We start from the raw sequence: 22,802 nt of genomic DNA on the forward strand, positions 1-22,802 counted from the left end.
CTCTCCCACTCTCAGAATGGTTAAGCACTTGGAAGCTTGTCATCCTAGTGTGTGAAGCCCGATCCGTGGTTTTAGTTTACATCTCCAGGATCAGCAGGGGTGAGCATCTTTGCGGGTGTAACTGGACACTGACTGAGACTCTCTCTTCTTTGAATTGCCTCAGAGTGGGGAAAGAGCTGAGGGAGTGAGGTCAACCCCAGTCTGTCCCCCAAATCTGCCTGCCAAGAACGTTTGATGGAGCAGTTGAGGCAGAGATGTTACAGAACAAAACCACGATCCCTTTGTCCTCTGGCCTCTTAGGGAGAAGTACGCCGACCACTCATCACTGAGTGCGGGATTCCTCTGCCCATTCTCCCATTGGGTCATAAGCCTTGTGGTGGAAGGAAGGCTGGCAAATGCTTTCAGCACGTGCTAGGCGCCCAGCACCCTCACTACCCGCCCCAACCCCGCCTCAGCCTCCCGCTCCACCCACTTTGTACACAGTCAGAACTCAGGGCTGTGACTCTAACCGGAAAGGGGAGGTGGGACAGGAGGAGGTGGGACGAGAGGCTTGACAGAGATACACTCGCAGCATGACCTTCACCAGCCAACTCGCCAACTGCCGGCATGGCTTTTGGGCTTGGCAACAAACCAGAGGAGGCCCTCGACCCCATTGGTTACACCTCGAGGGGGCGGGCAAACAAGGCGCGTGCTGGTTGGCGGGAACCAGACCAATGAGGAGGCGGCAGCGCTGGCACGCTGAAAGCCTCGCGTCGTTTGCGACCACCTCTCGCGTGCGGTGCCTGTGGTGCTTGACGGCACCTCCAGACGCCACCCGCCGCAGCTGCCCCGACCGCCATCACAGCCGCCACCGCGACCCGGTTGATAAACCGTCACCGCCCCAGGTCCGGAGGCCACCCAGATCGCGACATGAGCTCCTCGGATGATAAGGAGCTTGTTTGCGGACCGGATTTTGGCTCAGAGTGCGGGGAGCAGACCAGCGGCCTTGAGGCCGGCTCCACAGCCCCGCGGGGACCCGGCCCCGACCCCGGCCCCGAGCCGGGGGCACCGCGAAGCGGCGAGGGTGAGGGCGGGGATGGCTTCCCAGACCCTGAGGGCTTCGAGTCAGAGCGGGAGGTGCTGGAAGCGGGAGGGCCGGTGCTGTTGGGCTGCGAAGGCCGACCTGGCTCCCCGGCCGACGACACAGGGTACGCCCTGCAGCTATCTGACGAGTCATTGCAGGCCATCGTGCGGCAGCTGGCCGACCTGGACTTGCGGGGCATCCTCAGACACATGTCCCCGGAGAGCCAGGCGGTCGGCCACGTGTCTGCCTTGCTGGACGTGGAGGCGTGTCTCGGCAGTCGAGGCGCAGCCGCCCAGAGGTGTGGGGAAGCGGCACGGGCTGAGGCCAGCCCTCTCCGGGTCGGCAGGCCCAGGACGGGCCGGGTCTGGGGGAACCCTAAGAGAAGCACTAAGAGTAGGTTGAACGTGGCTGTGGATCGCCCGTGGCCCCCCTCAGTAAGCCCAGCCAGGCTGTTCTCCGACTCCGAGTCCTCTGATGAGTGCAGTGAGATACAGCCTATGAGGGTGAGCATTTATCCCAAAGACGGAGGCCAGGCCAAGCTGAACAGCCCCAAGGATCCTGGGGACACACCCAGACACTCGAAAGTCCAAGGCAGGGAGAATCTCCCTAACTTGCCAGGCATTTGCCTGTCCTCGGCTCCGCGAGGATTGATTTCGGTTGTGGAAAGGCAGGGCAAGCAGGGCGATGCAGAGCAGGAGGACATCTCACCTCCTAAGAAAATGCAGAGCGTACTCGGGGGGAAGGGGGGCAGCCTGCCCAGCTACCCGGGAGTAGCAGCAGCAGCAGCTACTGCAGCTGCCGCTACAGGCAGGCTGCCGCGGCCCAGTCCTAGGAGGAAGAGGGTCCAGGAGAAGAAATCCCTTGGGGCCGTCTCCAAACCTGCCCTGGGGAGAACCTTCCCTTCCTGGGGACGGGGAAGTTCGGCCACTCCCCTGGCTCCGGCCACCTTACCCCCAATCTCCGGCATCCCGCTGCCTGGGAGGTCCCAGAAGTATGCCTTGGTCCCTGGGGGAGCCAAAGAGTCCAAGCACACCGGCGCCAGGAAGAAATCCGTGGCTAGGCGGGCCCGGGAGTCGGTGGCAGCAACGGCGGTGTCAGGAGAAGACAACGACCCAAATAGAGACCCAGCCACAAAGGGCCAAGTGAGTAGGCCAGGCCCCTCCTCTCTCCCCACTCTTCCCCTCCCACCCTCCCCAGGACACACGTCTTCACCCCGTGCTCCCCTCTCTCCATTCCTCAGGGGTCATCACTGGGTGACCCTCAGTCACGGGGTCATTAGGATGCCAGATTGGGGTCCTTTTACTAGGGACAAACGTTAAGGTAGCACTTTGGCTGTGCTGGGCTCGGTTCTCCACCCGTGGCCTGTTTTCCAGCCTCCTCCACGAGGCTGGGGCTGGCGTGGAAGGGAATTGATTTGAGGGGACCCCTTAAAAGCTTCACAGAGCTTCGGTGTTGAGACGCATCACTTTCCTGAATCCTGCTTCCTGGCTGTTCCCCAAACCTTCCTTGCAGGGACCCCGGGCTTTCTCAGTGCCACACTGTTGTCCCCTGCTCAGCTCTGCCTGCTGGCCTGGGGCTGACTGACGGAGAATGTGCTAAAGAGATCAGCCTTTCAATTCTCTTTCCAATTCCCTGCCTCAGCTCGGTCTTGACTCATACGAGCTCTCTCACACACAGACAAAGACACATAAATGCACTGGTACACACACGTGTGCGCGTGCGTGCGTGCACACACACACACACACACACACACACACACACACATACACACACACACGTCCTTACTCCAGATCAGTGAGAAATCTTTGTTTTTAGCTGACCACTGACAGGCCGTGGCCATCTTGTCCACGGGTGCATCATGGAGAACCCAGCACCGCCAACCTCAGCATCAGAGGCGGGCAGGATTCAGGAAACTCAGAGCGCATGGCCATGAACAAGGGAGAAGTCATGCCCGGAGGGCCTGGCCCCTCAGGTGAGTGTCCTGGGTTTTGATTTGGGGGGTGGAGACCAGGGGTGAGGGCAGAAACCTCTGTCTCTGACTCACTCTCTCTTTTCTGAGGGCTCAGCCTTGCTCTCAGGCCACTTCTCCCATGGGAAACAGGGTGTCAACAGGGCTGGCCCTGGCCCCATCACCTTCTGTGTGGGATTTGTTTGGCAGGGGTGATTGGTGGCAGTGCCCCAACAGCTACTCTGGGCGTAGACCTGCAGGCTAATAGCCTTTTCTGTGAAGTGCTGTTCGCCCACATTGCTCTCCCAGGTGCTGGCTGTGGCTGCCGCTCTGGGAGGCTCGAACCCAGAACCACAGTCTTTGGCGACCATCGTGGTGAAATGGCTGCCCCTGCGGAATAGGAGGGGCAGGTCCAGAGAAAAGGTTTGGGCTGCCTGCCGGGCAGAGCAGGGGAGGCTTGATGCTAGCAGAGGGTGGTACTGCCTCACCTCGCGTTAGACCCTGCTTGGCCCTTTCCACCTCACTGGGAGCCTGGGAAGCTGGATTGTGTGTCATTTCCCTGTCAGGTGACCAGAAACCAGCTGACCATCACCCAAGACCGAAAAGGCAGCAGCAGCCACCCGGAAGGCACGGCTGTCCTCGGGTAATGCTTCTTCTGACTCCTGGAAATGCACACCCAAACCCCATGGTGGGATCTGGGTCCAAGTACAACTGACATGTGTGGGCCCCCTCCCCGCCTGCCCCCTGGCCCCATCCCATACCCCAGGGAGGGAGCCCACCTCCTTTCCACTGAGGAAAGTCTTTCCCTTGCCAGTCTGGATACCTGGCTTTGGGATGGAGGGCCCGGGGGAGAGGAGAGGAGGAGGAGGAGAGGGGAGCCGGGTGTATACTAACCATTTCTCTTCCTCCTGTGTCTGCTGGCCTAGTGTCTGGTGCTAGAGAAAGAAATAGACGACCTTAAGAAGCAACTTGGTATGAGGAACCAGGGACAGAGAGCGGCGGGTTCTTAGTGCAGAAGCGGGGTGGGCCCTTGGGGTGGGGTGGGCTGCAAGTGCAGGGGGCCTCGCAGGGAGCAGCATTCCTGTGGGGAGGAGAACCTAGCAAGCCTGCCCCCGGAGCGTACGATGCATGTTGGGCTGGGCGTGCGGACAAGTAACAACGTACTGTGTGGACTGCGTGCACACTCTGCCAGCCATTCGAGTCCTAGAGAGTTCCTTCTGATAGGACTTGTAGAGATGCCTTGGTGATCTGGTGTGGCCTCTAAGGTTCTTGTTGGATATTTTGCGAGACAATTTTTGAATGGTTTGGGCGTGGCCCCAAGCTTGAGGGCTGCTGGCACATTTTATTTCCTTTTAGGAAATGGCTCCACGTTTAATTCCGGTAGTGGGGCCCGATCGGGCCCAGAGCTCTTTCTTTGCATCAGGGCTGGGGGTACGTGGGTTTCAGGTTGCAGGGCTAGGTGGTTCCCCACGGGGACAGGGGGACAGGCTTCTATGTCCGTCTGTCTGGAGCACCTGTTTATGCCTCTCCCTGTTGCAGCCTCCTTGCAGTACCTGGCTGAGAAGTTCCGGATCCCTTGAAGTGAGTGTTACACGTTCCATACCCCTCCCCACAACGTTGGCTGTTGAGCAGGGCTGTGGGCTGGCCCTGGCTTGAGGCTCTTCCCTGACTGCTGTTTCACAGGTTGAGCCCAGTATCTTCCTGCAAGAGGAGCAGCTGTTACCTCCGGGGCCGGCAAGCTGTGGCCAAGCCTGTTGCCTCTTGTTCTGCCTCCACCAGAGCGTCCTCTGCCCCTTGTTTTGCCCCCTCTCTGCCCCAGTCTCACAGCAGTTGTGTTTTTTTTTAATTAATTAATTTATTTTACTTTACAATATTGCATTGGTTTTGCCACAGCAGTTTCTGATTAAAGGACTTCTCCTATTCTGTGTTCTGCCCTCTCTCTGGGGGGTAGGGGTTAAGGGAGTGGGACAGGCCTGGTGGGGAGCTGTTCCACATCAGAACATTTTCCAGAACAGTACCTCTGGAATCCGTGGTGGGGACTCTGGGTCAGCCTCTGCTACCATCCAGGCCGTCAGGCCAGCGGAGCGCGCCCATCTGTGTGGGCTCTGTCTGGCCACATTGGCACGTCCTCCCTTTTCCCTGAAGGCCCTCTTCTAGTTCTCTAAACACCCTCCTCTGGGGTTTAGCAGTTTCCATTCATTGCTGCCATTCTGCCTCCCTGTCAGAAGGAACTCGTGACCCCCTTACAGAGCTCCAGTCTTTCACCCTTCCCTCACTGCACTCATTGTCCTGCTTACCCTGACCACTCTGCCTTCCTGTCAGAGCACCCTCGATCCCTCCCCTGGCTTGCCATCGATGACCTTGCCTGCATGTTTACTTAAGCAGGTGGTAACAGGCACAGGTGTGCTCATCTTCCCCCTTCCCGGGCCCTCCCCTCTCAGTGGAGTCCCTACCCCACCCCCTGGTGCCACCTTGCAGCAGGAACCTGCATACTCTCCCCCTCTCCTCTTTAGCACTCATCCCCGAGACTCAGGCACCAAAACTTTCGCTTCCCCTTCCTCGGGTTCAGTAAAGGGCATGAGGATGAATCTTGGACCCAGTGAACTGGGGAGCAGGAGCGAAGGTAGGGGGAACACAGGAGAAAAGCTCAGGTTAGTTGCCGAGCTGGAAGTCAGGAGAGGCGTCTGGTGCCAATCTGGGGCAGAGTGCACCCTGACAGCTAGAGATGGATGGTCCAGTCCTTGGAGCTTTCATGGCCTCCCTGCCCTAGCCAGCTGACCAGCCTACACTCCTGCAGCCTGGATGTCTCTCTGCCCTTGAGTGGAAACAGGCCCGTCAGGCTCTATGACAAGTATGGTTGGTAAGTCTGTGTTCTTACAGGGTCTCCATCAAATACTGTTCCACCGGCCCCATGACATAGATTTTCCTGCAAATGATACTTCCCAGAGTGTCCCAGCTCAGTCTCCCAGACTACTTGTTAGGGCACACAAGACTAAGTCTGAAATCCATGTTCAATTCCACCCCCGCTCTGCCCCCCGCCCTGAAGTTTGGGGAGGACTTCCTTCTCTCAGCCAAGACCCCAGGGCTGTGCCAGCCTGCGACTCAGAGAGACACATTTGTATTTGAGTGAAGTGAGGGTAGGTTCTGCCTGACTCCCTTCCTGAAAGACCATGGTTTTATTTCACAAAAGAGGGTATGATGCACATTCAAAGTCGGTGCCTGGGCATCTCTGTGTGTGAATAAAAGCCGTCAGGGATAATGCCCCTTGAGGCAGAAAGATGTGAATCAGGGAGTAATGGAAGTAGAGACTGGTCCAGATTCTGTAAGGCATTGAGTGAGCCAAAGGAAGGGTTGGATCTCCTTTATTCAAGGGGTGTTGCCACGTTCCCAAAACATAGAAGGGGAGGATGCAGTTCACCAAACCTCAGGACAGGACATCTCAAAATGTTGGAGTCGCTGGAGGAGGCACTGGATCCTACCTTGTGATTCTGTGATGTCTGCCAACTGCTGAGGGTGTGGATGAGTGAAAATGGGAAGGTGGCTCCGGGGGCATGGCTGCCCATCTTAGAAACAGGAGACCCCCCCCCCAAACCTGGGTTACTTGTGGGGAGTTAGGGGTGACTGCACCTGAGCAATGGGGAGCACTTGGGTCCGCCCTTCCCCCATATTCTCACGTTGACTTCCTTCTGGGGCTCATAGCATGAGGTCAGGTGGACAGAGCACGAGGGTTGGGACAGTCACAGACCTCAGGGTCAGAAAAGAACATGCGTGGGACTTACTCCTTCCAGTCAGACCCCTCCCTGGAGCAGGTGGGCTTGATCACTTAGTTTACAGCTGCTCCAGTGGTTATTGCCTGGTGGTATAGCACATCTCAGAGAAAGCAATGGCACCCCCACTCCAGTACTTTTGCCTAGAAAATCCCATGGACGGAGGAGCCTGGTAGGCTGCAGTCCATGGGGTCGCTAGAGTCGGACACGACTGAGCGACTTCACTTTCACTTTTCACTCTCATGCATTGGAGAAGGAAATGGCAACCCACTCCAGTGTTCTTGCCTGGAGAATCCCAGGGACGGGAAGCCTGGTGGGCTGCCGTCTACGTGGTCTCACAGAGTCGGACACGACTGAAGCGACTTAGCAGCAGCAGCATAGCACATCTCGCTGTTGTTTGAGTGAGTTAGATTGGCAGAGACCTTCCAGCTGAGCTTTCTGCCCACCGAGACATGTAGGTAAGCTGTGCCCAGGGAGAAGGCCAGCACCAGCATCAGCACCACCCTTGGGCAGAGAGGGGCCTGGGACTGTGGTCACCAGGGTGAGGAAGTGGAGAAGCTCATGGAAGGGGAGGTGGGAGGGCATGGGCACAACCCCTCATTCACTTTTTACCAGGCTCCCTTCCCTCCTCTGAGCCCACAGTTCAGACCAAGTATCTCACTATAATGTTGCTGGAAACATATACATCACAGGCCGTGGCTCAGCCCCAAGCCACCCACTTCCAGCGGGAGATCTGTGGCAGGGCCTGAGGCATAGGCTAAAGAAATACATCTGTGCCCCAGAGGGTAGGAGGAAAGCCGAAGCCCAGCCTCATTCAGGTGCACCCCTGTCGCCTTTCCCCCTCATGCCCGTTCTCCAGCCTGGGAGACAGCGGCAGCTGCCTTGGAGAGCCCTAGGCCCTATCCTGCCTGGTTCTGCTGCCTAGCCAACTCCAGGGAAGATGCTTCCTCCCCGTCACACCCCCAGCCCACCAGCACCAGCCCCAGGTCTACTGCTTTCTCTGGACTCTTGAGGGAGACTGGCACAAACAAAGAATTTAGAGTAGATGAGCCCTGAAGACAGCGCTGGCTTGGGTGGGCACAGTAATCATGCCCCAAAATGTCCGACTCCTAATCCTTGCAGTTGGCTTATATATTCCTTTGTATGATAGCAGTTGGTTAAGCTTGCAGATGCAATAAAGGCTGCTACTCAGCTGACTTAAAGTGAGGAGACTCTCACCTCCAATGGGCAAGTCCGGCCGGGCACTATGGGGCTGCCGGGGTTGCCATGTGGGCTGTCCCTGTGTGACCCAGGGAGCAGCGTTTGAATGACTACAGTGTGCTTGTCGTACCTGTGCTTGTGCGATGTTGATGTCCTGGTAAGTACTGCTCAGATGCAGATGGAGGACTTTTACAAAGAAGATGCACTTTCTTTTCCAAGATTTACCATTTCTATTCCATAAAACAACCCTTGCAAGCATAGAAGAGAAATTGCATTGAATTAAATATGAGTTAAACAGACAATACATATACACATTATGGAGAGTGTAAGCCTTCAATCTGACGAACAGGTAGGTAACGATCAACCCATGGCACTATACTCAGGTGCCATGTACATTGCACATCCAGGAGTCACCTATATATCCTTTTCCCTCACAGAATCCTCAAGGATAGGTCTATCTACTGCCTATTCCATTTACTTCACATTCTTGAGGGGGCCAAACTATATAGAGAGAAAACAGATTGAGTGTTGCCTGCATCTGGGGATTGACATAAGGGGTTAAACTACAAAAACCCAGAAGCAATTTTGCAGGTGATGAAAAAGTTTTTCGTTTCGATTGTGGTGGTGGTACCATAAGAGGATGTGCTTAGAGTGGCTCAGAGACCTTGTAAGGAAGTTGTATCTTAATAATTCCATATTATTGAGATACTAATACCCTTTTTCAACAGCACATGAGACAGTTTTACGCATGGTCATCACCAAATGGTCACTACCAAAATCAAATTGATTACAGTCTTTGTAACTGAAGATGGAGAATCCGTATATAGTCAGAAAAAAACAAGACCTGGAGTTGACTGTGGCTCGGATCATCAGATTCACATAGCAAAATTCAAGCTTAACCTACAAATGTGGTGAAAACTTCTAGACCAGTCAGGTATGACTTAGTCAAATCCACTGTGATAATGCAGCAGAGGCGACAAATAGATTCAAGGGATTAGAACTTGTAAACAGTGTGTCTGAAGAACGATGGACTGAGGTCTGTTATACTGTACAGGAGGCTGTGCACAAAACCATCAAAATGAAAAAGGAAAGCAAGAAGGCAAAGTGGCAGGAGGCCTTACAAATAGCTAAAGAAAGAAGAGAAGCAAAGATCAAGGGAGAAAGAGACAGGTATACCAAACTAAACGCAGATTTCCAAAGAACAGCACGGAGAGACAAGAAGGCCTTCTTCAACGAACAGTGTATAAAACTAGAAGAAACAACAGAAGAGGAAATACTAGAGATCTCTTCAGGAAAACTGGAGATATCAAGGGAATATTTTTCCCAAAGATGGGCACAACAAAGGACAGAAACGGAAGAGACCTAGTAGATGCTGAAAAGATCAAGAAGATATGGAAAGAATACACAGAAGAACTGTCCAAAAAAGATCTTAATGTACTGGATTACTGCGATGGTGTGGTCTCCACTCAGAGCCACCTATTCTGGAGAGTGACGTCAAGTGGGCCTTAGGAAGCACTGCTCTTAATAAAGCTAGTGGATGCGACAGAATTCCAGTAGAACTTCTCAAAACCCTAAAGGATGATGCCATCAAGTGTTGCATCCAATGTGTTAGCAAACCTGGAAGACCTACCAGTGGCCACAGGACTGGAAAAAGTCAATCCACATCCCAATTCCCAAAAAGAGTAGTACCAAAGAATGTGCTAACCATTGGACAATTGCACTCGTCTGCCATGCCTAGAGCCAGACATCCTGGAATGTGAAGTCAAGTGGGCCTTAGAAAGCATCACTACGAACAAAGCCAGTGGAGGTGATGGAATTCCAGTGGAGCTATTTCAAATCCTGAAAGATGATGCTGTGAAAGTGCTGCACTCAATATGCCAGCAAATTTGGAAAACTCAGCAGTGGCCACGGGACTGGAAAAAGTCCGTTTCCATTCCAGTCCCAAAGAAAGGCAATGCCAAAGAATGCTCAAACTACCACACAATTGCACTCATCTCACACGCTAGTAAAGTAATGCTCAAAATTCTCCAAGCCAGGCTTCAGCAATACGTGAACCGTGAACTTCCGGATGTTCAAGCTGGTTTTAGAAAAGGCAGAGGAACCAGAGATCAAACTGCCAACATCTGCTGGATCATGGAAAAAGCAAGAGAGTTCCAGAAAAACATCCATTTCTGCTTTATTGACTATGCCGGAGCCTTTGACCGTGTGGATCACAATAAACTGTGGAAAATTCTGAAAGACATGGGAATACCAGACCACCTGACCTGCTTCTTGAGAAACCTATATGCAGGTCAGGAAGCAAAAGTTAGAACTGGACATGGAACAACAGACTGGTTCCAAATGGGAAAAGGAGTACGTCAAGGCTATATATTGTCACCCTGCTTATTTAACTTATATGCAGAGTACATCATGAGGAACGCTGGGCTGGAAGAAACACAAGCTGGAATCAAGATTGCTGGGAGAAATATCAATAACCTCAGATACGCAGATGACACCACCATTATGGCAGAAAGTGAAGAGGAACTCAAGAGCCTCTTGATGAAAGTGAAAGAGGAGAGTGAAAAAGTTGGCTTAAAGCTCAACATTCAGAAAACGAAGATCATGGCATCTGGTCCCATCACTTCATGGCAAATAGATGAGGAAACAGTGGAAACAGTGTCAGACTTTATTTCCGGGGGCTCCAAAACCACTGCAGATGGTGACTGCAGCCATGAAATTAAAAGACACTTACTCCGTGGAAGGAAAGTTATGACCAACCTAGATAGCCTATTGAAAAGCAGAGACATTACTTTGCCAACAAAGGTCCGTCTAGTCAGGGCTATGGTTTTTCCAGTGGTCATGTATGGATGTGAGAGTTGGACTGTGAAGAAAGCTGAGCATCGAAGAATTCATGGTTTTGAACTATGGTGTTGGAAAAGACTCTTGAGAGTCCCTTGGACTGCAAGGAGATCCAACCAGTCCATTCTGAAGGAGATCAGCCCTGGGATTTCTTTGGAAGGAATGATGCTAAAGCTGAAACTCCAGTACTTTGGCCACCTCATGCGAAGAGTTGACTCACTGGAAAAGACTCTGATGCTGGGAGGGATTGGGGGCAGGAGGACAAGGGGACGACAGAGGATGAGATGGCTGGATGGCATCACTGACTCGATGGGCGTGAGTCTGAGTGAACTCCGGGAGTTGGCGATGGACAGGGACACCTGGCGTGCTGTGATTCCTGGGATTGCAAAGAGTCGGACACGACTGAGCCACTGAACTGAACTGAACTGCCATGCTAGTAAGGAAATGCTTAAAATCTGGCATGCTAGCCTTCAGCATTATGTGAACCAAGAACATCCAGATGTCCAGGTTGGGTTTAGAAAAGGAAGAGCAACCAGAGATCAAACTGCCAACATTCGCTGGATCATAGGGAAACCAAGGGAATTCCAGGAAACCATCTACCTCTGGTTCATCAACTACGCCAAAGCCTGTGTCTGTGTGGATCATAAAAAGCTGTGGAAAGCTCTTCAAGAGATGGGAATACCAGGCCATCTTACCTGTCTCCTGAGAAACCTGTATGTGGGTCAAGAAGAAACACACACTGTATGGAACAACTGACTGGTTCAGCACTGAGAAAGGGGTACGACAGGGCTGTCTGCTGTCACCCTGTTTGTTTACTCTATATGCTGAGCACATCATGAGAAATGCCGGGCTGGATGATTTGCCAGCTGGAATCAAGATAGGCAGGAGAAACCTCAACAACCTCAGATACGCGGATGATACCACTCTAATGGCAGAAAGGGAAGAGGAACTAAAGAGCCTCTTGATGAGGGTGAAGGAGGAGAGTGGGAAAAGCCGGCTTAAAACTAAATATTGAAAAAAAAAATGATCACGGTATCCCACCCCATTGCTTCATGGCAAATAGAGGCGGGAAGGTAGAAATGGTGACAGATTTCCTCTTCTTGGGCTCTAAAATCACTGCGGATGGTCACTGAAGCCATGAAGTCAGAAGACGTTTGCTTCTTGGCAGGAAAGCTATGACAAACCTAGACGGTGTGTTGAGAATCAGAGACATTACTCTGCCGACAAAGATCCATACAGTCAAGGCTATGGTCTTCCCAGTGGGCATGTACGGTTGTGAGACTGGAGCGTAAAGAAGGTGGAGCACCAAAGAACTGATGCCTTTGAACTGTGGTGCTGGAGAAGACTCCTGCGAGGCCCTTGGACAGCAAGGAAATCAAACCAGTCAATCTTAAGGGGAACCAACTCTGAATCCTCATTGGGAAGGACTGATGCTGAGCTGAAAGTCCAGTATTTTGGTCATCTGATGCGAACAGCTTGACTCATTGGAAAAGTCCCTGATGGTGGGAAAGACTGAGGACAGAAGGAGAAGAGGGCATCAGAGGGTGGGATGGCTGGATGGCTGGATGGCATCACTCATGCAATGGACATGAACTTAGGCAAACTTCAGGAGATGGTGAGGGACACGGAGGCCTGGCAAGCTGCAGCCCATGGGGTCACCAAGAGTCAGACACGACTGGGCGACTGAACAACAACAACAAACCCATATTATTAAACAATGGTAAAAAGTAGAAATCAACTGCACCAAAAAAAAAACAAAAAAAAAACTGTAGGAAAAAAAACAAACATGTGGAGGCTAAGTCACTGAAGAAATCAAAGAGTAAATCATAATATACCTATAGAGTAATGAAAGGGAAAACACAAAGCCTGGGGGATGCAGCAAAAGCAGTTAAGAGAGAATTTTATAGCAATACCATCTTACCTCAGGAAACAAGAAAAACCTCAAATAAACAACCTAATCTTACACCTAAAGCAATGAGTGAAAAAAGAACAAATAAAATGGAAAGTTAACAGAAGGGAAGAAATCCAAGATCAGAGCAGAGATACATGTAACAGAGATTAAGAAAGCAATAGATGAGGTCAATGAAACTACTTTGGCCACCTGATGTGAAGAATTGACTCATTGGAAAAGACCATGATGCTGGGAAAGATTGAAGGTGAGAGGAGAAGGGGATGACAGAGGATGAGATGATTGGAGAACATCACTGACGCGACGGACATGAGTTTGAGTAAGCTCCAGGAGTTGGTGATGGACAGGGAAGGCTGGCGTGCTGTACTCCATGGGGTTGCAAATAGTCAGACACAACTGAGTGACTGAACTGAAGTGAATAAAACTAAAAGCTGGTTCTTTGAGAGGATAAGCAAAAGTGATAGACCTTTTGCCAGACCCATCAAGAATAAAAGGGAGAGGGTTAAATTCAATAAAATTAGACGTGGAGAAGGAAGTTGCAACTGACATCACAGAAATACACAGGATTGTAAGAGAATACAGGAAGCAAGTATATGCCAGTGAAATGGACAACTTGGAAGAAATGGACCAATTATTAGAGTGGTACAATTTTCCAAGTATGAACCAGGAAGAAATAGAAAATACAAAGAAACACATCATATGCACTGAAATTGAAACCGTGACTTAAAATTTTCCAGAAAACAGAAGGCCAGGACCACATGACTTCAGAGGCAAATTCCATCAGGCATTTAGTGAAGAGTCAATACCCATCCTCCTGAAACTATTCCCGAAACTTGCAGAGAAAGAACACTCCCCAGACTCATCCTATGAGGCCACCGCCATCCTGATACCAAAAGCAGACAAATACACCACCAAAGAAGAAAGTTACAGGGCAATGTCAGTGATGAACAGAGGCACCAAATTCTCAACAGAACAGTAGCAAACCAAATCCAGCAGTACATTAGAAGGACCACACAACATGATCAAGTGGGATTCATCCAAGTGATGCAAGAAGTTTTCAATATCCACAAATCCATAGACCTCAACAGATGCAGAGAAAGCTTTAGAAAAAAGTCCACCATCCATTTCTGATAAAACTCTCCAGAAAGTGGGCATAGAGGGACCCTATCTGAACATAAAAAAGGCCACGTTTGACGAACCTACCGATAACATCATACTCGATGGTAAAAAGAAGACAGCGTTTCTTCTAAGATCAGGAAGAAGAGAAGGATGGCCACTCTCGCCACTTTTATTCAATATAGTCAGGGAAGTTCTAACCACAGCAATCAAAGAAGAAAAAGAAATAAAAGAATCCAAGTTGGAAAAGAAAGAAAGCTGTCACCGCTTGCAGTTTACTATGCATAGAAAATCCTAAAGATGCTGCCAGAAAACTATTAAGAGCTCATCAATGAATTCAGTAAAACTGCAGGATACAAAATGAATGCACAGAAATTTCTTGCATTTTTGCACGCTAACAGTGAAATTTCAGAAAGAGAGACTAAATAAACAATCCCATTTACCATCACATCAAAATAATAAAATGCCAAGGAATAAACCTAAGGAGACAAAAGAGCTGTACTCACAAATCTATAAGATGCATGAACCCCAATGTTGATTGCAGCACCATTTACAACTGCCAAGACATGGTAGCTACCTAAATATCCATCAACAGAGGAATGGATAAAGAATACGTGGTACATATATACAGTGGAATATTACTTAACCATAAAAAGAATGAAATAATGCCACTTGCAGCAACATGGATGGACATAGTGATTGCCATACTGAGTGAAGAAGGTCAGAAAGAGAAAGACAAATGTCCCTTACACGTGGAACCTAAAAAGTTGTACAAATGAACTTATTAACAAAATGGAAACAGACTTTGAAAACTTATGATTACCAAAAGGGAAAGGCAGAGGTAGGGAAGGGATAAAGATCCTAATCTATAACATCCTAATGAGAGCTGTTGAAGATGACATAAACAGATGGAAAGAAATATCGTATTCTTGTGAGGCCAAGCATTTACAACTGGCCTCTGCTTTACATTTCCTAAGGAAGGAGGCCGGAGAAGGCAATGGCACCCCACTCCAGTACTCTTGCCTGGAGAATCCCAGGGACGGAGGAGCCTGGTAGGCTGCAGTCCACGAGGTCGCTAAGAGTCAGGCACGACTGAGCGACTTCCCTTTCACTTTTCACTTTCATGCATTGGAGAAGGAAATGGCAACCCACTCCAGTGCTCTTGCCTGGAGAATCCCAGGGACAGAGGAGCCTGGTGGGCTGCTGTCTATGGGGTAGCACAGAGTCGGACACGACTGAAGCGACTTAGCAGCAGCAGCAGCAAGGAAGGAGGCAAGTGGGCTTGAGTCCAGGTGTTTACAATCAGCCTCCAGCTTGCACTTTGAAATAGAATAAGAGTAACAGGGTAAATAATCAGGCTTTGTCTCCTGAGGACACTTTAAGATAACAGCTCTGGCAGAGACAGAGGAGCTACTCTCTGAGTAAAAGATCAAGAGGTCACATAAGTCCCATTCTCAGACACTGCACATGGGCAGAAAGGCTCCTTGGGGGTCAAAAACAAAGGGGCCCCACCCCATAACATGTGATGTTATGGGGTCTCCCTATAGGTCTCTGGGCTGGCATGCATCTTGGAATAGAGTTGTTCCTGCATGTTGTGGAGGGTCCTTGGGCAGGTCAGGTGTGAGAAAAGAAACAGGATAACTGGCCAAACGTAAACAAAGACCGAAAAGGCCTGTCCTATATAAATGACTTAACTGCCTCTTACTGCACTCCTCCTCATTAGGACAGATGCCCACACCTTTTCTCTCCAAGTGCGTATCATTGCCTTCTCTGTCCTAACTAAGCAAACCGTTTCTCTGTGTGCTCTCCTACTTGTTGTGCTGTGTCTCTAACTCTGTACCTGTACCTCTGTAACTCTGTACCTCTAAACTCTGTACCTCTTTTTCACAGATTTTGCCTCCTTGAGAAATGCTTTTTTCAAAGGGGAAAACTTAAAGCCACAGCTCACAGGCTGCCTCTCTGAGATCACTTGGATTGGGAGAATCAATATTGGCAGTATGACTATACAACCCAGTGCAACCTACTGCTGCAATTGAATCCCTATCAAATTACCAATGGTATTGTTCACAGAACCAGAACAAAGATTGTATGCAGACGCAAAAGACCGTGAATAGCCAGAGCAGGACTTCAGGCTATACTACAAAGGTACAGTCATCAAAACAGTGTGGTACTGGCACAAAAACAGAAATTCTGACAACAAGGTTAGAAGATGGGACAGTGTTTATAATGGGGAAAGTTATGTTATCTTTAGGCAGAGGGGTGGCCCCAGAAAATGACTCTTGTTTCATTTCATCAATCAACGAGCATTTACAAAACAAGACATTCTTCCTATTGACCCTATCAATGCCACAAACCAGTGTGGAGCCTTCACTTGGGCCACAAGCCTAGAAACAAAAGCAGGGGCACTCACTGCGGGGTGGAGGCTAACATTTCAGGAAAATTCTTCCAGCTTTGCTCCCTACAAAGAACAAGGGAAGGGCTTGAAGGGCTGTGCACACCCACCTACTGCTTCTGTGCCAGGGGAAGGTGGGAGCACACCCAGTCTGGCACATCAATGGTCTCCGTTTCTGCTTGAGGACAAACAATAAACAGCCTTAGACGATACTGCCCTCGGCTGGTCACATCGGTGTATTACAATGCAGGGACATCGCTCCGGATTTTTTGCCTTGGTTTCTTTTTCTCAGGTTCTTGGGGCTCCACCTCTGAGCGCCCAAAAATTGATGCTTTTGAACTGGGGTTTTGGAGAAGCCTTTTGCAAGTCCCTTGGACTGCAAGGAGAGCCAACGAGTCCATCCTAAAGGAGATCAGTCCTGGGTGTTCATCGGAAGGACTGATGCTGAAGCTGAAACTCCAATACTTTGGCCACCTCATGCGAAGAGTTGACTCATTGGAGAAGACTCTGATGCTGGGAGGGATTGGGGGCAGGAGGAGAAGGGGACGACAGAGGATGAGATGGCTGGATGGCATCACCAACTCGATGCACATGAGTTTGAGTGAACTCCGGGAGTTGGTGATGGACAGGGAGGCCTGGCGCGGTGCGATTCATGGGTGGTCGCAAAGAGTTGGACACGACTGAACTGAACTGAACTGAACTGAACATGTATATACTCTATAAAATTTTGAGGAAAGGGGAAGAAAGGATGGTATATAAGGAAGAGTGTGCCTATTCTCCTTGAATAAGGAATAGGGCTAAGATAAGACAGGGAAACTTCAGGAGTCTTGGGGGAAGCCAACACTATCCTCTTCTGTGACCTGGGGGTATACGCTTGATAATCAATTATTACAGTCCACACATATATTGTGACTTCTTCTCTATGTTACATTGCAGTATAATTGAGGAAAAAGATAATGCCTAGGGAAATAACATCCCAGTATAAGCATATTGTAATTATGTTCTAACCAGAAGTAGAACCAAAGTTACTTTCTTTGTTTATAACATATCTAATTGAGCTTAGAAATCTGATTTCATCTACATTAATAGCTATATTTTGGAGAACTCATACCTTTGTAAAGAAAAATAATAAAGTGATGCTTACATAATTATAATATCAATCTCAGTTTTTAATAAATATTCCATATTTGGGTAGTACATTATCATTCAGAATTTAATTGTGAACTTGTGCTGAAACTCACAGAAGTGATGTATTTGGATACAATTTCTCAGAGACTTCTCCCCTCCCCATCCACTTCCTCTCAGAGGTGGAGCACCAAGAACCTGAGAAAAAGAAATGAAGGCCAAAAATCCAAAGCAATGTGCCTGCGCTGTAATACACCGATTTGACCAGGCGAGGGCAGTATCGTTAACGCCGTTGGTTGGGAAGGGCCAGATGCCATGCCTTTGGAGCTCCTCGTGTTCTTTGTGATTCGTCTATTAATCCCTGGGACTGAAGAGCTTATTTGTGCCAATATGGTGGTGATGGGGATGGTGCTGGTGCTGGTGGTTGGATGCGCTGCATCTCCCTTGCCCTTTTGACACTGCTATCTCAACGCCAACCTTCACCCCTGCTCCCCGCATCAGCAGCTCTAGTCTTCCTCTTTCTCCTCAGACAGAAACTGAGACCATTGATGTGCTACACTGGGTGTGCTCCCACCTTCCCCTGGCACAGAAGCAGTAGGTGGGTGTGCACAGCCCTTCAAGCCCTTCCCTTGTTCTTTGTAGGGAGCAAAGCTGGAAGAATTTTCCAGAAATGTTAGCCTCCACCCCGCAGTGAGTGCCCCTGCTTTTGTTTCTAGGCTTTTGTTTCTAGGCTTGTGGCCCAAGTGAAGGCTCCACACTGGTTTGTGGCATTGATAGGGTCAATAGGAAGAATGTCTTGTTTTGTAAATGCTCGTTGATTGATGAAATGAAACAAGAGTCATTTTCTGGGGCCACCCCTCTGCCTAAAGATAACATAACTTTTCCCATTATAAATACTGTTCCACCCTCTAACCTTGTTGTTCAGAATTCCAGCTATTATAATTTGCCTCCCTTTTTAAGGATAGACCTGAAACAGAAATTGAGGAAACATTTCTGTTGAGACTTTACCTTAAATGACTGAGCGTGTAAAGGGTCTTGTGCTTATTCGGGATTTTTCATCTCTTTAAACTACATGTGTTTTATTGCTAATTCTTGGACACCATCAGAAGACATTTTGAAAAAAAAATTGTTTTGCCCATGATTCTAGGGCCATTCTAAAGGAGATCAGTCCTGGGTGTTCTTTGGAAGGACGGATGCTAAAGCTGAAACTCTAATACTTTGGCCACCTCATGCGAAGAGTTGACTCGTTGGAAAAGACTCTGATGCTGGGAGGGATTGGGGGCGGGAGGAGAATGGGACGACAGAGGATGAGAGGGCTGGATGGCATCACCGACTCGATGGACATGAGTTTGGGTAAGCTCCGGGAGTTGGGGATGGACAGGGAGGCCTGGCGCCGTGCAATTCATGGGGTCGCAAAGAGTGGGACGCGACTGAGCGACTGAACTGAACTGAACTAGGACCCACATGCCTCAGCTGATTTGTCCCACATGGTTCCTGCCCCAGAATCACAGACGTACAGAATATTAGAGCTAGATAATCTCATGTAGAAATCTAACAGGTCTACTCCTGAGGGGTGTACAAATAGGAATCTGAGAGGAGAGGGACAGTGCCATGTCCAGGCCAGCAGGCAGTTCAACTCTACCTGTTCAGTCCCCACTTGGCTGTTTGTTAGGACAGAAGCACCTGCATCGCCTCACACTCAGAACTCTTGTGGATGTATGTTGAAGCTGGGGCAGCTTCTTCCCAACCTCCTGACTAATTTGAAACAATGAAACCGGTCCCATTTACTGTCAGTTATAGCTAGAGCCTTGTTCACTCACTTGAGCATCCCAGGTGAAGCACTCCCCCTCACTGCACCCACAGAATCGCTAGTGTTTTGGGGTCACCGTGGATTGTTGACCTAACAGGCCTAACATAAGGCAGAGTAAAAGCACTTGATGAGCAATCAGGAGACCTACCTCTCTCCTAACCTGACGAAAAGCACTTCCCCTTTCTGAAGCTCTTGTTTCTCCACCTGGGAAAAGAGGAAGGTGACCTAGAACAGTGGCTCTCAACCTGGATTCCAAGAACTTCCTGAAATTGTGTGCAGAGTTGTGGGAGGCAATGTATACAGTCTTCTTGGGAGGGTGTATAGAGCTTTCAATAGATTCTCAAAGGAGTCCTATTATGGGCTGAATTGTGTGGCCCTCAAATGCCTATCTTAAAGCTCTAACCCTCAATGTGACTGAATTTGGAGATGGAGCCTTTAGAGAGGTAATTAGGGTTAACTGAGGGAGCTGGTAAAGAAGCTGCCTGCAATATAGGTTTTGATTCCCGTGTCGGGAAGTACCCCTGGAGAAGGGATACGCTACCCAATCTAGTATTCTTGGGCTTCCCTGGTGGCTAGATGGTAACGAACCCACCTGCAGTGTGGCACACCTGAGTTCCATCCCTGTGTTGGGAAGTTCCCCTGGAGGAGGGCATGGCAACCCACTCCAGGATTCTTGCCTGGAGAATTCCCATGGAGAGAGGAGCCTGGTGTGCCACAGTTCACGGGGTCACCAAGAGTCAGACACAACTGAGTGACCAAGCACAACACATCCAGAGGTGTAAGAGTGGGGCCCTAATCCCAAAGGACCTGACATCCTTATAAGAGGAGGAGTTACCAGATCTCTCGCGCGCGCGCTCTCTCTGTCTCCATACACACACAGAGGAAATGTCATGTGAGGAAACAGAGGGAAGGTGGCCAACTGCAATACAAGAGGAGTGCCTACACCAGGAGTTGAACTTGCTGGCACCTTGATCTTGGACTTCTGGTATCCCGAACTATGAGAAACTAAATGTCTTTTGTTTAAGCCATCCAGCCTGTGGTATTTGGTTTTGGCAACTCGAACAGACTAACACAGGGCCCATAACCAAAGAAAAAAAAAAAAAAAAAGTTTCTGAGCCATTGCACCCACTGGTTGCCAGAAACCCATCCTGGACATTCATGTTTCAATACAACGTTTTTAGGCACTTGCAGATTTCTTGAATTCTTGCTTAGAACAGTGCAGTATATCTTTTATTGCAACATGCTTCCTTTTCGAATAGTTGTATAACACAGATTTGTATCTATATAAACCCAAAGACCAGACTTTAAATCCTGATTGCACCACCTACTAGATCTTTGACTTTGGACAATTTATCACAAGTTTGTGCCTTGTATATAAAATAGGGATAAGATTAGTGTCTACCTCACATGGCTGTTGTGAGAATTAAATGACATAATGCATGTAGAGGGCCTAGCACATAGTAAAGTTTCAACAGATATTAGTAGCTTTTGTGATGAAAATGTAAGTAGCAGTCAGGGTTTTTTGCCCTTATAAACAACACTGTTGTGAGCAAACTTCTTTATACACAAAGAATTTTTTTTAAAATACTTACCTAGATTAACTAAGAGAAAAAGAGTAAAATTACTAAAATCATAAATAAAAGAGGGGATATTATAACCAATGCGACAATAACAAACAGGATTACACAAGAATATTATGAACAATTGTGGCAAGAAATTGGACAACCTAGAAGAAATGAATAAATTCCTAGAAACACACAATCTACCAGAACTGAATCAAGGAGAAACAGAAAACCCAATAGACCAATAATGAGATTGAATTGGTAATGACAAACCTCTCCCCCACAACCCCCCACACACACAAAATCAGGAACTGATAGCGTCACTGGAGAATTCCACCAAACATTTAAAGAATTAATACCAATCTTTCTCAAATGCTTCCAAAAAATTGAAGAAGAGGGAACACTTCAAACTCATTTTATGAGGCCAGCATTATCCTGATATCAAAGGCACCAAAAGAAAAGAACACTACAGGCCACTTTCCCGGACAAATGCAGATGCAAAAATCCTCAACAAAATACTAGCAAAACAATTCAATGGCACATTAGAAGGACCATGTACCATGGTCAAAAGGGATTTATCCCTTGGTTGCATGTAAAAATCAATCAATGTAATAAAACACATTAACAGAATGAAGGACAAAAATCACATGATCATCTCTATAGATGCATAAAAAATTCATCACTCCATGAGAAAAAAACAGTCAAAGAACTAGGAGTAGAAAGAAATTACCTCAACATAATAAAGGCCACAACTAACATCATCCTCAGTGGTGAAAAACTGAAATCTCTTCTTCTAAGGTAAGGAACAAGGCAAGGAAGCCTGCTCTCACCATTATGTTAGTATTCAACAACTGGAAGTCATAGCCAGAGCTGTTAGGAAAGCAAAAGAAATAAAAGGCATCCAAATCAGAAAGAAGTAAAATTAGCTCTACTGAAGAGAGCATGATTTTGTACATGCAAAACTCAAAAGATTACACGCGCCCACACACACACACGTGCACACAACTGGTAGAACTAGTAAACAAATTCAACAAAGTTGTAGGACACAAAATCCAAAAGCAAAATTCAGTTGTATTACTATACACTAACAAAGAACAATTTGAAAAGGAAATTAAGAAAACAATTCCATTGACATTAGCAGCAAAAAAGGATAAAATACTGAGGAATAGACTCAAGCAAGGAGCCAAAAAACTTGTACACTGCAAACTACAAAACATTGCTGAAAGAAACTGAAAAAGACAAATAAATGGAAAGGCATCTGTCTGCACAGACTGGAATACTAAATATTGTTAAGAAGTCCAAACTATCTGAGGTGGTTAATTTTATGTGTCAGCTTGACTGGTCCCACAGAGTGCCTAGATATTTAGTCAAACATTATTCTGGGTGTTTCTGTAGGGTGCTTTTTCATGAGATTAACATTTAAATCAGTCAACTGGGTAAAACAGATTCCCCCACACACACACCGATAATGTGGGTGGGCTTTACCTAATCAGCTGATAGTCATAATAAAACAAAAAGGCAACCTGGGACATCAGCTTCTTTTCCTGCCTTTAGACCCAAACTGAAATATCAGCTCTACTGGTTTGGTTCTTAGGCCTTCTAACCTGGACTAGAGCTAAACCACTGGCACTTCTGGGTCTCCAGCTAGCCAACTCACCCTCTAGATCTTGGGACTTACCAGCCTCTATAATTGAATGAGTCAATTCTTTTACACACACACACACACACACACACACACACTCCACTTGATCTGTTCTTCTAACACACGACCCAGAGTGATCTACACACTGCAAACCCTATCAAAATCCCAATAGCATGCTTTACCGAAATAGAAAAACTTGTCCTAAAACTTAAGTAGAATCTAAAGTGATCCTTAATAAGCAAAGCAATTTGGACAAAGAAAAAGTAGAGAACTCACACTTGTTGATTTCAAAACATTACAAAGCTACAGTAATCAAAACTGTGCGTTACTGCCATATTAACACATAGACCAATGGAGTAAAACAGACATCTTAGAAATAAACCCTCAATTTTAGAAGATGTGCCAGGCAGTGGACTTCCTGAGAGAGGGG

General features: G+C 48.3%; 1 protein-coding gene across 1 annotated transcript; it reads left to right on the plus strand.

Moving 5' to 3' along the window:
* Nucleotides 1-780: 780 nt before the first annotated feature.
* LOC129638907 (uncharacterized protein CXorf49 homolog) lies at nucleotides 781-4,950 on the plus strand. The gene is made up of 6 exons (XM_055563643.1): nucleotides 781-2,205; nucleotides 2,879-3,035; nucleotides 3,578-3,654; nucleotides 3,938-3,983; nucleotides 4,551-4,592; nucleotides 4,695-4,950. The coding sequence occupies exons 1-5, from the start codon at nucleotides 910-912 to the stop codon at nucleotides 4,589-4,591; spliced, it is 1,617 nt and encodes a 538-aa protein (XP_055419618.1). The 5' UTR covers nucleotides 781-909; the 3' UTR covers nucleotide 4,592; nucleotides 4,695-4,950.
* The last annotated feature ends 17,852 nt before the right edge of the window (nucleotides 4,951-22,802 follow it).

This window comes from Bubalus kerabau, chromosome X (genome assembly GCF_029407905.1).
Source record: "Bubalus kerabau isolate K-KA32 ecotype Philippines breed swamp buffalo chromosome X, PCC_UOA_SB_1v2, whole genome shotgun sequence".
NCBI classification, from domain to species: domain Eukaryota; kingdom Metazoa; phylum Chordata; class Mammalia; order Artiodactyla; family Bovidae; genus Bubalus; species Bubalus kerabau.